General features: G+C 35.0%; 1 protein-coding gene across 1 annotated transcript; it reads right to left on the minus strand.

Annotated features, from left to right (window-relative positions):
- Nucleotides 1–3,698: 3,698 nt before the first annotated feature.
- On the minus strand, nt 3,699–13,728 carry LOC139979127 (retinal homeobox protein Rx1-like). Its single transcript, XM_071989822.1, has 3 exons — nt 13,168–13,728; nt 9,833–10,131; nt 3,699–6,638 (listed from the first exon to the last, which is right to left on the minus strand). The coding sequence occupies exons 1-3, from the start codon at nt 13,442–13,444 to the stop codon at nt 6,198–6,200; spliced, it is 1,017 nt and encodes a 338-aa protein (XP_071845923.1). The 5' UTR covers nt 13,445–13,728; the 3' UTR covers nt 3,699–6,197.
- Nucleotides 13,729–14,659: the final 931 nt, after the last annotated feature.

Consider the following 14,659-nt stretch of genomic DNA (forward strand, 5'->3'; position numbering starts at 1 on the left):
GATTAATTATTATAAACAATCGCTCGGATTTGATAACCGAAACTTTGCCTTCCTCTCAGATTTTCGGATTTTTCGATCAGAAAGTCATGAGGTCTTATCGTTTATGTTAATGTATTTAGTTTACCCCCCCCCCCCCCAAATATTGAGATAATTTTGAGTACATTATAACATGTACGGGCAGTATTTGGGGTAGAGTTTTGTAACAAAATAACTGTGGAACTGACGTCATCATAAATATGGCCAGGGCAGTAGCTACGTGGAGGGCACCCCCCACCCACCCCTCACCACCAAAATAAAAGAAACTTTCCATACTTACTTCCAAAGGATTAATATCTTAGACCCCTCCCCCTTTGTCGTTTTTTTCTCCATCTTGTCAATAAAAGTCGGTATGGTGGATTAGTAGAGAGGGATATGTCTATAAAGGTTTAGACAAAATCGAGGACTTTCGTCACCCTCCCCCTCCCCTCCCCACCCCCCTCCCACCACCTTCGACTTTTGTTGTTGTTGCAAGATTCATGTCATAAGCAAATTGCTCTTATTCCCTTCCTGCGCATCATTTCTAATCCGTGTAAAAAATTATAACAAGACAGGCAAACTGTCAGTTTGAATTGTTAAACTCTCCTTCCATGATTCTGTATCCCTTTTCCATCAAAACATGCCCCCCCCCCCCCCATTCGCTTGGTTGCCTTGTTAGAGTCTTTATAACCTTGTTGCGTTTCATCCATTTTTTCAAACTCTCCATTGCATGGGTTGACATTATTCTATTTTTTGCCTTCTCTGCGTGAGATGGGTTTAAAGTCTGAATATATTATTATCTCATTATTATGTTAGAGTGTGTGTAATGGTTCTTCCACCCTTAGAGAAAAGAAAAAGAAGAAGAAGAAGAAGAAGCTTAAAAGTAGGGGCCAAGAAAAGCCAACCATGAGAATGCGATGTCGAAATAGTTTGTCTTGTTACTCCAAGAATTGTCGAGGTTTGAAAAGTTAAAAGTGTCATTCCACTATTTTCCCCCTTGCCTTGAAGGATTGATGGAGTGACATGCGCACAATAGTGTCTCGTTTTGAGTGTTTTGTTGTCTTCTATTAGTGTTCAATAGGCTATGTGTCTTGTAACTCCTAAAGCCAATGTAAGGAGTGTGGACAAATTCGCTTTCCTAAATCAATTCATGTAAGGAGTGTGGACAAATTCTCTTTACCTAAATCAATTCATCAATCCGAGAGGCGGAGCACTGCTTCTGAAAATCCGTTAAAACCTTTTCCTTCTAATCATTCTATTCTTTTGTAATATTCTAAGGATTTGTGGACCTCGCGGCGCCGTTTATGCTAATTTCATTTGATGAGCCTACTACGGATGCCCATAAGAGACCACGTTTTCTGTTCCGTTCAGGGGTTGAGGTAAAAGCGAATTCTAACTGAAAACTTCAGCGATATCAGGAAGTTAGTAGAGCATCTATGCTGTGTCCCATCCAAGCCATATTAACCAAAAATGAAGGCTATGTAGGAAAACGTGGATCGGTTCGTACACAGTAACAAACAGCTTAAAAACAATAAAGGTATACTCTATTCTTAGAATACGCCCCCCCCCCCCTTGCCAGTGAAACCTCCTGGTCATGTGATAACAAAAGTTACATTACGTTCGTGTTCATATACAAAAAATATAGGAATTACTGGAGAAAGAGGGGTTGGGGAATGAACATAAAGGAGTCACGGTGGTGCAGAGCGAATCCTCCCATTTAAAGTGAAGAAAATGCACTTTTATCCGAAAACATTTAGTTTCTGTTTCTTTGTTCTTCAACTTGATGAAAAACGTAAAATCAAATACATTGAAACATAAACATCAGCTAATCAATTCCGTACATACAACGTTTTGTAATATGTTCTTCTTCTTTATATTTTGAAGTAATTCTCTTGATGCAAATATCCATGTTTGAATAAAGCGATCCCGCGCCATCATCACATTAAAATCACATTTATATGTGCATGGATCTATATGTCATGTGCTCCATCGAATGTTGATGGTTTTAAAAGTTACCCGTACATAACAGGCGCAGAGACAGACTCCTGTCTGGGCCCTAAAGATGCTCCTGAAAGGTTTGATGTTTCACGCATCAGTAATCAAGGACTAGGGGTTAAAATTCTGACAAATTAGGCCCATTGAGAGAGGTGAAGGGAATGTAGACTCAATACTGTTGAGAACAAACGGTATTAGTCTACCCAGGAGGGGATTCACTCCACTAGAGGATGATTGACGGGTAATACAGACAGCGAAGGGATAAATAACTGATGTGACGTCACAAGCCCTCTCTGCATCTGACTCTCTCGTTCTCTTTCGATTTTAGGAGGATCAACTGCGATAACATTTTACTTTATAAGATACATTCGTTCATGTAAAGACTTTGTAGAATATCTAGTGTAGTTTCTACATCGCTGTTTCTAGATCGCTTCTCGGCCTTTTTGCTAAGATCATGTGTAGTATCTGTTCCCTTTCGATGGAAATGGTGATGCACATCCGACGATGATCACACAGTCTCGGTGTGAGGGGACTGGAGTTGAGAGCGGATCAGTCGTTCGGTGGTTTGGTTTTCGTGCCCAGGTTCTTTCCTGGGCGACTTTTTCTTTAAAAGTATCTAGTGTAGTTTCTATTCTTTTTTTTTATGTTTTGTGAAATTGTGATAATTGCAGTAGAAATGCCATCATCTTGATCACGTGGTCTCGCTGTCCAATTATATAACGGAGCTGTGTATCTATGAGAGAGTATCAGTTAGATGACGTCATGATTGGTTTTTCATATACCCAGATGTTATTAGTGACTGTAAAATGTCTACATTACCTATGACTTTATTCCAAGTAGCATATGATCTGAGAAGCAACAGTAACACACCTCATGGTGAGGGGTGGAAGGAGGGGGCCGATGGGGGGGGGGCATGGGTGGAAGAGGAATGCCGTGTGAGATGACAAAGTGAGCTATTTAAATGTGGTCTGATCTCAAGTATCGTATAACCGAGACTGTTTGGAAATATTACAAATGACAATGGGACTCATTATATCGAAATACTTTGTTTATAGAGCTCCGTAGACTAGACAAACAATAATATAAAACAGAAAAGAATATATGATATGATAAATCGACTAACAGGCTATCGTAAAATGAGGTCATAGGTCACCAAGGGTACTACTGGGGGGGGGGCCATGCGTTACGTCCCACAAAATTTCTTTAAATATATAAAGTTAATTTGAAACATTTTTAGGTATAACAACTATAAATAAGAAGATATTATGCAAATCTATAATTACTTTTATCTATATAAGAAAACTATAGCGAGGTTGAAGAGGAGGATGGGAAGGGATGAGATGGGTAGGTGGGAGTAGTAGTAGTAAAGTATGATTTAAAGGGAAAAACTGTATATTTGGTTTGTTAATTTATTTATAACTCTTGTGGGAATAAAATAGCAAGGATCTTATTATTAATCGGACATAAAAATGTCTACTTGGTCTGTGATTTGAAATAAACTATTCTGAGTGTTGGATGAGGCTGGGGTCTGAGATGACCCCCCATCCATACCCCTCCCTCCCCCACCCCTAAATCCGCGTTGTGATCCTCCCTGAAATATGTAGACACGGCTTTTTTAACTCGTACACAAATATCCATTGTTTTATATATAGGTAAACATGACTAAAACAGGACAAAAGGCTTGGGTCTTATTTACGTGGTAATACTCTTTATTTTCTGCGAAATTTGATAATCTCTTTTTTTTCTTCTTAATTTCATCAATTACATAGATATCTTTCTTCAAAGTGAGTTTCAATAACATCAAATTTAGAAATAAAAATTCAAATAGAAACGTGCGTACGGTCAGTAAAATTTTGGTAATATTTACACATTTTTCTTTAAAAAAGAAAATTTAGAACAAAATATTTCTACATAATAGTCACATTACACAAGTACAATTGACGAGTTTCATCGCATTGGCGTTAGATATATGCGATGAAACGGCGCATTGATTTTGATTGGGGAAGATGTAATTTAACTAATAAAATAGCTATTCTCTTGAGCCGAATATGACAACATTTTACACCTTACTGCACCCATACTGACCCCCCCCCCTATATCCAACGTATGAGTTCTAACTTTCAATGTTAAGGTATATCCGATGGTCTCATTACATACGCAGAGCCAACACCTTGTGCCACACAGAAATATGTATTTACTATACAACTTCTGCAACATTAAATTATGTAGAAAACCCTTCATATTTCCACTAAAGATTAGGTTATTAGGTTATTAAAACCTTTAAACTCTGGTAATATTTATATGCCAAGCTATGGATAGTGTATTAAATGAAAAACAAAGAAAAATAGTTTGTTAAGTCAATTAAAACATATGTCAATGAACTAATGTTATACTATTTCCCTGAGACACGGACATCAATACCGACAATAATCTACAACAAAAATTTAGAATAATCAAACGAGTTTATAAATAAGAGCATCGTGTCAAATTTGAATTACCCAATATCAATATATTTAGATATTTGATAGCCATTTTAATATCATCGCATTTTATGACGTTATAACATAACTACTGTCATATTTTATTCGTTACTTTATATGGACATCTATATTATAAAATACAGTGTTCTTATTCCTTCTTATAAACTATCTATATGCACTTGACCTTAGGTGATTCTCCACTTATACTAACAATATAATTATACTTGTTAACTGTTGACGAGTGTAGTATCTAATTATAGGCTCATTCTACTCTGTTGATGATACCAGCAACGTCCACATAGAGTTATAAATTAAAACAAAAATTCAAGAACCCTTGCGGAGGTGACTAAAATTGAGAGCTTGAATAAGTCTAATGGAAAGTAATACGTGATTGGTTTAACCGATTGAATCAAGTCACCGCTGTTTTGATATTCTGGTTCACAGCCATTTTCGGGTACCCGTTTATTCTATATATCAATATCATAAATAATTATGACTAGCCAATATGAAAGACCAGAACTTGATCAACCTTGCAGACGGAACTTTAACAATATCCTTCACTTGTTTTTTGTTTTATTTTTTGTTTGTTCTTTGTATAAAGTGGTTATTCTTATTATGTGTGAATCATCTCGAATAATAGAAATGTATAAACTGCTACATAATTCTGTCAATATGTTGGTTTGAGCTTAACACAATGGATGCACGTAACTCGATGTTGTACCTTTCTTTGTGCACTTGTTGGATATGTTGTATATTCATGTCGGCGGTGTAATGTTGGTTTTCTTTTTTTTTTGCCCTTTATGACGATCTTCAAGGAATCTTAGACCTACATGTTTTATTAAGTATTTATTTTGGTTTATTAATTATACTGTCCCAAGTTTTGTTTTCAACATATCTTTCAAATTGAACACATTATCGTTTGATGTTTCTTTCGACGTTCGTAATTTACCAATCCATTTGGCTCTTTTACACGTGTATAACTGACATTGTGTTGTTTTACATAGATATAAGTTTTGTATCTACTAATATAGTCAACATCATAAAACCACAAAAACCGCAGGAAAATTCGCATGGTATGCAATACATTTTTCATGTAACCTTGTGTGTGTGTGTGTGCGGACCTGATCTCGGGTCAGAGGTCACCTTCGTTGTATCCACTCGTGGATAACAACTTAAATGTCCCCGCATTGATAACTTACAAAAGGTAACGTTAAGTGTGTCAGTGCAGTCGTAGTTAATTTGTATTATTTTATTTTAATTTTGTCAACTGACAAATTCATTGTGTTATTCCTCATATAGGTATGAAAATTCATATATATATTCATCATTGCGTCACGAAAGTGTTACCTTTCATCGAAAAAGCTTATTGAGAAGCAACTTTTGGATTTTGCCCCTTGTATTACCCAGCACATGGACCATATGTTACTCCATCTGTGGTCACGTGGGTAATGACAGACCTCGGGCGTTGTAAGGGCCTTCAGCCTTCCGTCGGGAATGGTGTGATTCGATGTCGCCAGAATGGACAATTCCCGCCAATATCTCGTGCCCTTCCACACTGTGCAAAATGACACATATTGATCTGGACCACAAGTTATTAACCTCTTTGCAGGCGTTTAGATTATTAATGGCCCGACAATGGTTCACTGTCTAACATGTGCATCGAATGTGTGCAAGACATTTCCTCGTATAAATACCAACCAAGTCTGATCAGCGACGTTGTTCGTCTTGGGCAGTTTCTTGATATTTGTTCAAACTTCCGGCGTGCTCATGCGCCTTTAGCCTCATTGACGTCAGATTTGACGTCACATCTTCCATATAGTTCGAAACGATACCCATTCCAGGAGGAAAACATGGAATATGACCGGAGTTTATGTACGATATTGCGGACGGGCTTAGATATGTCAACCCATCGGATAATGTTCCGTTACTAAGAGGCAGAGCGGACGGTGACGTCAAAGCAGTTGGGTACCTGGTTAATGTGGGTGAATGATTCAGGACAGAAGAGGCCATCCATGGTTCTAAAGACAACCCTGCTTGTGGGGGAATACTTCCCCTTATGGCTGGATATGTATTCTCTGTTAACTTCAAAGTAGCTGATTCCATTTTCTCTTGACGCCGCCATTTTGCTCGTCGGTTTTGAAACCAAACCTGGAAGAAAACGAGACATAAATGAAGAGCTCACCTATTTAGAGTCTTTATAAAGATTAGGCTAGGTCTGATAAAATAACTAATTTGAAACAAAAATTGAGGTGGTGGGAAATGCGGTTAGGTTTATTATTTTTTCTATTCTAAATGTTGTATTTTGTATACGTCATGACTGAAATTTGCTGAATCAACCAATCATAACTTCTCTTACTTACGCAGACGACATTCACGGATAGTTAACTGCTACGTCGGTTTATATGTGTATAGGTATATAATCAGAAACCAGGGAACCACACCTGCTTACAACAGATAACTGTCTTGGACTTTCTAATTTGAATATTAGTCACAACCAATACTCAAGTGCAAGGTTTGTATAACACCCACAAACTACTACCATTGTGCACTACTTGATGACTGGGCCTATAGTTTAGCTAGTACTGAAATACTGACAAGACATTTGAGAAAAATGTCATCATGTTGAGTAAAAAGCAATTATCAACAGGACCAGAGTCTGCGTTAATTCGTTATTGAAACACTCTATCACTGCAACTTGTTAGCTAACTATATATCGTCAAATATTATTTTATACTTCCGGTTATTTTCCAACAACATGAAAATATGTTTAGATTATTTCGTACACAAACAATTAATTAGTTTAATGTCATTCTGTTGAATAATAACAATTGTAAACAAAGATCTTGTCGCCGGGGTGTCCTGATTGAAGCTCTCATATACTGTAACAGCATATCATAACTAACTTGACACTATATGTGATTAAAGGTGACAAGTAATTAAGAAAATGTCATCATGTTGTATAATAATAATAATAATAATGTTGAACAGAATTGTTTGGTCTGCCAATTAGCAGACTCCCAATACAAACAACTTTCTGTTGTGCATATAAGTAACAGAACAAATACTATATAAATATATCGACAGCACGGCCATGCATGCACATACCTAATTGAAGCTCTCCTATTGTGGGCAAGCTTATTAACTAAGTAGATATTGTAAAAGATTCACTAATCTACTTGGAGACATTGGTGATTGTTAGACGGACCGAAATCAATATGAAAGTTTCGATTAGTTTAGTTAATTGATTAAAAGACTATGATTGACTGGATGTCATAATGTTTTTTCTCTTGAAATAAAACAGAACCTTTAATGATTTTCACTTAACAGTTATAATGCCCGGTCTAGGGATGAAGTTAGCTGGTAATTAAATCGTTAACGTCTGTGTTACATGACTTGATTAACACAACGTGTCGAGTATATTAATAAAATAAACCTTAGAACAAACGTTAATAAATTAGTTTATTCGAAACCATGCACTTGTTTATTTATACTTCCTATCCGAAAACAACACAGTATAGCTCAAATTCATCCCAGAGGCTTATGATTGTTTTATAATTGTGACGTAATAGACTGGCAAATATTTGAAACACGTATAATGCTTCGGCGCTGTTGGGCTAAAAGTCACGTATAGGTTTTCGATTATGTATTTCAAGGTCTACGGACACCCATGGAGAACATTGTCCACATCGATCTAATAGGCATTAGAAATTATGATAATAGCTGCAACTCCCATCAAAATCCATCAAAGATTGACCATTTTACAAGTCTTTTCTCAATTCTAGTTTATTTATGAATAAACATGAGCTAATTATACACATTGATGATGTACACGGAGCGTCTGCTAAATTTTCTGTTATGTTATCACTTTGTTTTCACAACCTTTGTTCCAAGGACACTGAACACAGGTTTGTAGCCTATAGTGACTTTTTGAAAATATTTTAATTATCTTCTTTGAAAATAGGAACATTACATTATCCAAATGATATGTGTGGGCATATAATAAGGGGTTAACTTTTTAAGGGCTAAAGTAAGACATTTTGATGAGCGCAACACTCCACGTCATAATTTGCACATATTTAATGAGTTTGCCAGATTTATCAAGACTTCAAATGTCTATTTCTTAAATTTAAACAGATTTTGAATTAGATCATCACACACACACAAAATATACAAACAAATTGGCTAGGTTTCCGTAATACTTTAACAAAAACAAAACCGAATTCATTCATCTCTTTAGAAATGACTCAAACTAAGATATGTTATTCATCAAACTAAGATACCCTCCTATCTATTTAAGGTTAATTAGGGCGTTATTAATGATTTGATATTAGATATTCAACATTTCGTCTTCCAGATACTTTTCAATACAGTCTATGTGCATATTATTCACTAGTAAAATGCAAGATTAAAATATTTCAAAATATTTACGATTGCGGTTCAAAATATTTACGGTTGTGGTTTATGTCATCGGGTCCCAGTATAGTTGCCTGCGCCTCTACGAGACTTCTTTCGGCCCTAACTTATTACCACAACCCCACCCCCCCCCCCCACACGCCTCCAAGGCCACCTCCTCTCAGCCACACACTCTCATATATAAAAAAAAAACATTCCCTTTGTTTACTTGCTCACCTTGTGGTAAATAGAATGCAAGCTATTCAGTACCAATTTTCGGGATTAATGAATATTCAGTTATGTATGATGCATATTATGTAAATGATGATGAGTTACATTCTCCCAAGCAGGGAACGTTGACGAACACATTTTGACGCCAGTGACATTCTCTTACAAAGTTAGATCTGTGTGTGCATGTATGCGTCGGTTTTATGGTGGCATACTCCTATTAGCGTCTATATCCATCCGCTCGATTGTTCTCCTATCTCAGGATAAGTACCAAAAAGCAGCAGGAGAATATCTTTTTGACCTGTTATCAATCATGATCTAGTTTTTGTGGCTCGCATGTTGAAGAGCATGAATGGAAGTACATGTAGTGAGAAAATTGGGTCAATTGAGGCAATTTTAGACCCCTTTAGGCCTCCCAGGAGCAGCGTACGAAAATTGTTTACTACTGAGTGAAGAGGTTTGTTTACAAGCTACGAAAACTTCCGGCTCGGATAGCAAAAAAATCTACATGGTTATGATACGAAAGTTCATGGTACCATGAAAGGCCAACTTGTCAGCTATCCGGTGATGGGTATAGCGTTTAGCTAGTGAGAACTTCTATCTAGACTTAGAGACCACATTATTTTTGTGATTTAGTTTCTAAGACTCTAACCCAATGGGGCTTTTAATGGGCGTATGCTACCTTAAAATGCAGTAGAAATAAACAGCCAAGATGACCTTACCTGAACCCTCACTTCCGGTAAGTTGACCTTCATGGCTAGTTCTTCTCGGCTATAAACATCAGGATAATGTGATTTTTCGAACGCCCTCTCTAGTTCGTGAAGTTGATAAGTGGTAAAAGTGGTTCGGTTTCGGCGATGTTTTTTCATATTTTCATTGTCCGCGTCATCGCTTTCATCATCAGCCTCCTCATCCGTGCTCCGTTTCCTCTTCTCTGGTGTCTGTCGGTTGGTGGAGGAGGAAGAGGAGGATGAGATATGTTTCTGTTTGAGGGGGACATTTGAAACCTTCGGTGATATTTCTAGGAAGACAAAATGGAGAACAAAAAAGTAAATATAATACCAAGGCATTTTATGTAAGAGCTTGAGAGACTAACCTTGTGATATCGTCTTTCGGGAATTTAAAAGTGAATCCAACCCTTTTCTTATTTGAATTCGATGGTAAGCTGTCATGTAAAAGAAAAACATATGGGGACCAACTGTGTTTTATATGTCTCGGTGCTTGAACATCGCTTCTGTTATCTTCTTCTTCTGTTTTTGATAAAAAATTGTTTCAAATTTTGTAAGGGGTCAAATCCGTTAACTTGAGAAATATTAATGTTATATTAATAGTTTCCTTTCACGGGTCAACAAACACGATGATTAATTTAACTAGTAACGGTGTGAAATCCTACCCTCTTCAATCACCCAACAAATCATGAACGAGTTAATGTGTCACTTAAGACATCACATATTCATTTAATTGACTTCGTTGATCGCTTTAAAGGAAAGAATATATTTATGCTAAATAAATTGTTGTTTTTTTTGTTGTTTTTTTTTAGTATGTCTTAGTAGAATAATCAAAATACTGTCGAAAATTATTCCAATATTCAAAGTTTCGTTGTGAGTTGATTATAACAATAATAAAAATAATTCTTACACATAAACTTTAAAAAAAAATCAATCTAGTTTTGAGAAGGTTGTGACAGTAAAAATTTGACGTAATAATGTAAAGGGCTCGTTACATGAAAAAAAAAAGTTTATAATGAATTTATAAATGCGCTTTGTTTTGATCCAATTACTGCTACAATGCTAAAAAAAAAAAAAATGTTCATTCGAAATTTCTAGTTTTAATGGAGATTCCAACTTATAATTAAAGTTATTTCCAAAATGTATTAATGGGTATATTATGAAGATGAAAATATATAATTAAGGGGATTGGGAATATAATTTTTCATTTTATTTAATTATTTTTGTGTGTGGGTGGGGGCTGTTGTTGAGCAAGAGTGTCCATTAATTGGCCATCTATAGCAAACTTTGGCATATTAAAGATGCCCTTTAAGTCTGATAGATATAATTAAATCATGAATAGATTACAATCTGAGAAATTAAACAAGATGTTTAGAACTTAAAGATGTAATGAAAACTGAATGACGTCTAGATTTGGTCCAAAGATACCCACCTTCCACCTCTACCCCAACCCCGCCCCCCTCATTGTCTTCGAAAAGCTAAAAAATATCTCTATTTGTCAAGTTTATTAGAATATAGAAGGTTGACCAATTTGGACGATTAACCGATATTGCAGTAATACCTCCAATCTAATTGCATTTTGCTAAAATATCAAGCTTTTCGCAAAATACATTCTTTCGTTCTTTTTCTGTTTATTATTCTTAGGCATTGTGTGGCATTAAATTAGACATTTCAATATCTAAATAGGGAAATACATGTTATGAAAAAAAATAATGCGTGATGGACCTGTTTTATCCCGTCTTCAATTTTTTATTTTTACACGATTAAACTATTTGCCAAAATGCCTATTAATTTCAACAAAACCATATTCACATTTTTTTCTGTAGATATTTCACCACTCATCCACATCTTGATTTTATACTCCAATATGTCAAAAGTTGCACCATCAATTTAGTCTCTAACACTCATGAATACTTTGACGAAATAATCGTGTACAGGGTTTTACAGTTCAACAATGCATTTACTCTGAGTTCAAGACGTTTAGCAATTTGTTTACAAATTTCGTCCAAACTGATTTGAAATTCTGAAACTGGACTCAGTTCTTACACAGAGCTATTTTACAAATTATCAAATCAAATAAAAACACATATTTCCATATAACCATATATCTTTCGATTAATTCGTTGGATTGTGTCACAAAGTGTATTTTTCTTGTTAAAGTTTTTGAATTCCCATGCTCCTCCCTTTTCCTTATTTATTTTAATTTTTATAAAAATAATTTATATTAAAGAGGGAGAAACACAACAAAGTCGCTTCTTATGGGTTATTACGAAGATAAAAAAAAAATAGTTCTGCTCCGCTTTCATCTGTTCGAGTTTTTTTATTTACAAAAATCTGTTACAGAATAGTTGTTTTTATAGGACCGTAAGAAGAAGGAATGACTACAGGGGTATATTTGTAATAATAGTAAACATCTTACAAGAATTTCCAAATATCAAAACCAAAAGCATACCAATACTGATACCATTAACTATAACTATATAACTATATAACTATATATATATACATATATATATATATATATATATATATATATATATATATATATATATATATATATATATATATATATATATAAATACATATACATATACATATACATATATATATATATATATATATATATATATATATATATAAACAACTATGCAAATTGTATCTTTTGGACTTATGTTTTGGAAGTTTGAATAGCTTTATTTCATTAAATGCAGCTGTTTTCACCGTTTTAATCTCCTGGATTTGTTACCAAACTTCTTTAATGTCTCACTAGATGATATATTGTCACTTAAAAATATATAGAAACACATCTATTATGTTATTTTCTTACATAAAGTTACATGAATTATCCGATAAATAAAACTATTCCATTCAGCTTTAAAAGTAAGCATATTTCCCCCGATTATTTTATTTATGCCACATGATGCATGTTTATCACATATTAAAAGCCAATAAGGATAGTTTGAAAAGCTTTCAACTGTTTAATCCATTACTGGACATAAAACTTGACCACTCATGTTATAATAAACGGCATCGTTATGTCGTAATGGTGTCAGTCACAAAAGACATTAAAACATTACCCAAATCAAGAACAAAATTGTTTTCCGAAATAAATTACCGTTTTGGGAAAATAAATTTCTTAAATTTAAATCCTATTAAATTTTATTCTGTAATTCTACTGTTGGCTAACTAATTTTGTTTTTATCTTCCAAGGGGGAAACAAAGTAAAAACAATAATATTCTGTAATAAAATTAGGAAATTTAATGTCAACTGTTGTTGTTTAAGAAATGAAATGAATTTTTAATGAAAGTTTTCATTCATAGCGACTCACCACCAGAGAGTACCGGGGAGCTCCTGGGGGTTAAATCTGGTTTCTCGGCCGGAGCGAATGCTTGATCGGATCTAGATTGTTCTGGTTGTCGTAAGCCCAAAATTGCGTCGATGGAGTAACTGCTTCTCTGTTTGACCGGTTCTTCCCCGTCGACAGATTCCACAACAACCGGGCTTGAATCTGGAACCCCTACAGTGTGATCTCCAAGAGCCATGGCGTTGTGTGCTCTTTGATTGTAAATTCGCGGCGAAGGACCGAAAAATCCTTCGGCATGCATTTTGAAAAATAATCCTATCTTGATCAAAATGATTACAAAATATATATATATAATAATAAAAAACAAGAGTTTTTTTTCTTCAATATTTTTTAAAAAATATTTCAATTTCGTTTTTTTTAGCTATAAGGAGGACGAAATGATATAGAATTTAAGCGAAACCCAAAACTGCTTTGTTTTATAACTCAAACAAAGTTGTGGTCTATCCACAGCCAGGTGTTTAAAGGTAACCTCTCTCTCCCTCTCTCTCTCTCTCTCTCTCTCGAGATGATGACGACGAAGTGATAAATAAACAGCCTCTTAAAATCTTCTCCCTTCTTGATTTGTTAACTTTTTCTCCTCGACTCTTCACCTTTCTCCCAACAAATTACCTGCCTTTCTTAACGTTTACAGTTTCTTTCACTATTTCCCCCACCTCTAAAGTCTCTTCACTCACATTTCGTTAATGATAATCCCTCGCATTACAATAGCTTTCATCCGTCAATCAGCTTTACGTGGACTATCAGTGGGTGGACTATGCCATTCATAGAACTTATGACTGACAGTTTGTCAATCGCGTCACCCTTAATGTCAGAGAAAAGAGGGACTTTTTTTCTTCTATTTTTTTTGGGCCCCTTAACAATTGTAGTTGTGATACACATAGTTATTAGCAGGTACAATTACTAGTGGTAAATTAGACAGTGGGTTACCAATTAGTATTAAGGAAAGAAGAAGGAAAAAAAGGGGTAGAAAATACTATAGTTCTTGTGGTTTGGTCATTGGCTTTTTAATAAGCACAGCAGCTAGCCTAGGCTACGTACAAATAAGTTTGGGGCGAGAGTTCTAAGAAAAACCCCTCCCAGTAGTATTATAATAGGAAAGTTTGACCACGCCGTAGAAAATGTTGATTCTGAGTAAAACAAGTTGGACATTTTTTTAATGATCATTAGGTAATTAGTACTTTGGAGGTAAACTAATTAGAGTATTTTTACGCTTGTGTGTGTCGTTTTTTTTTCACGAGCCTATCGAGAAAATGAACTAGAACGCTTTGTATAACGTTGATGAAGTTGTCAATTTTGTTTTGCTGTAATGCTATTTTTCAATCTGTAACTTGTGTTTTGCGTTTTTTTATTTTTATTATTTTTTTTCATAACGAGTTTTAGAAAATTGTCTACCTGGTAAAGTGATTATTTCGTACCCTTTTTTTAAAATATTTTTCTTTGTATAAAAGAGAAAACG

Source organism: Apostichopus japonicus, chromosome 13 (assembly GCF_037975245.1).
Source record: "Apostichopus japonicus isolate 1M-3 chromosome 13, ASM3797524v1, whole genome shotgun sequence".
Lineage (NCBI taxonomy): Eukaryota > Metazoa > Echinodermata > Holothuroidea > Aspidochirotida > Stichopodidae > Apostichopus > Apostichopus japonicus.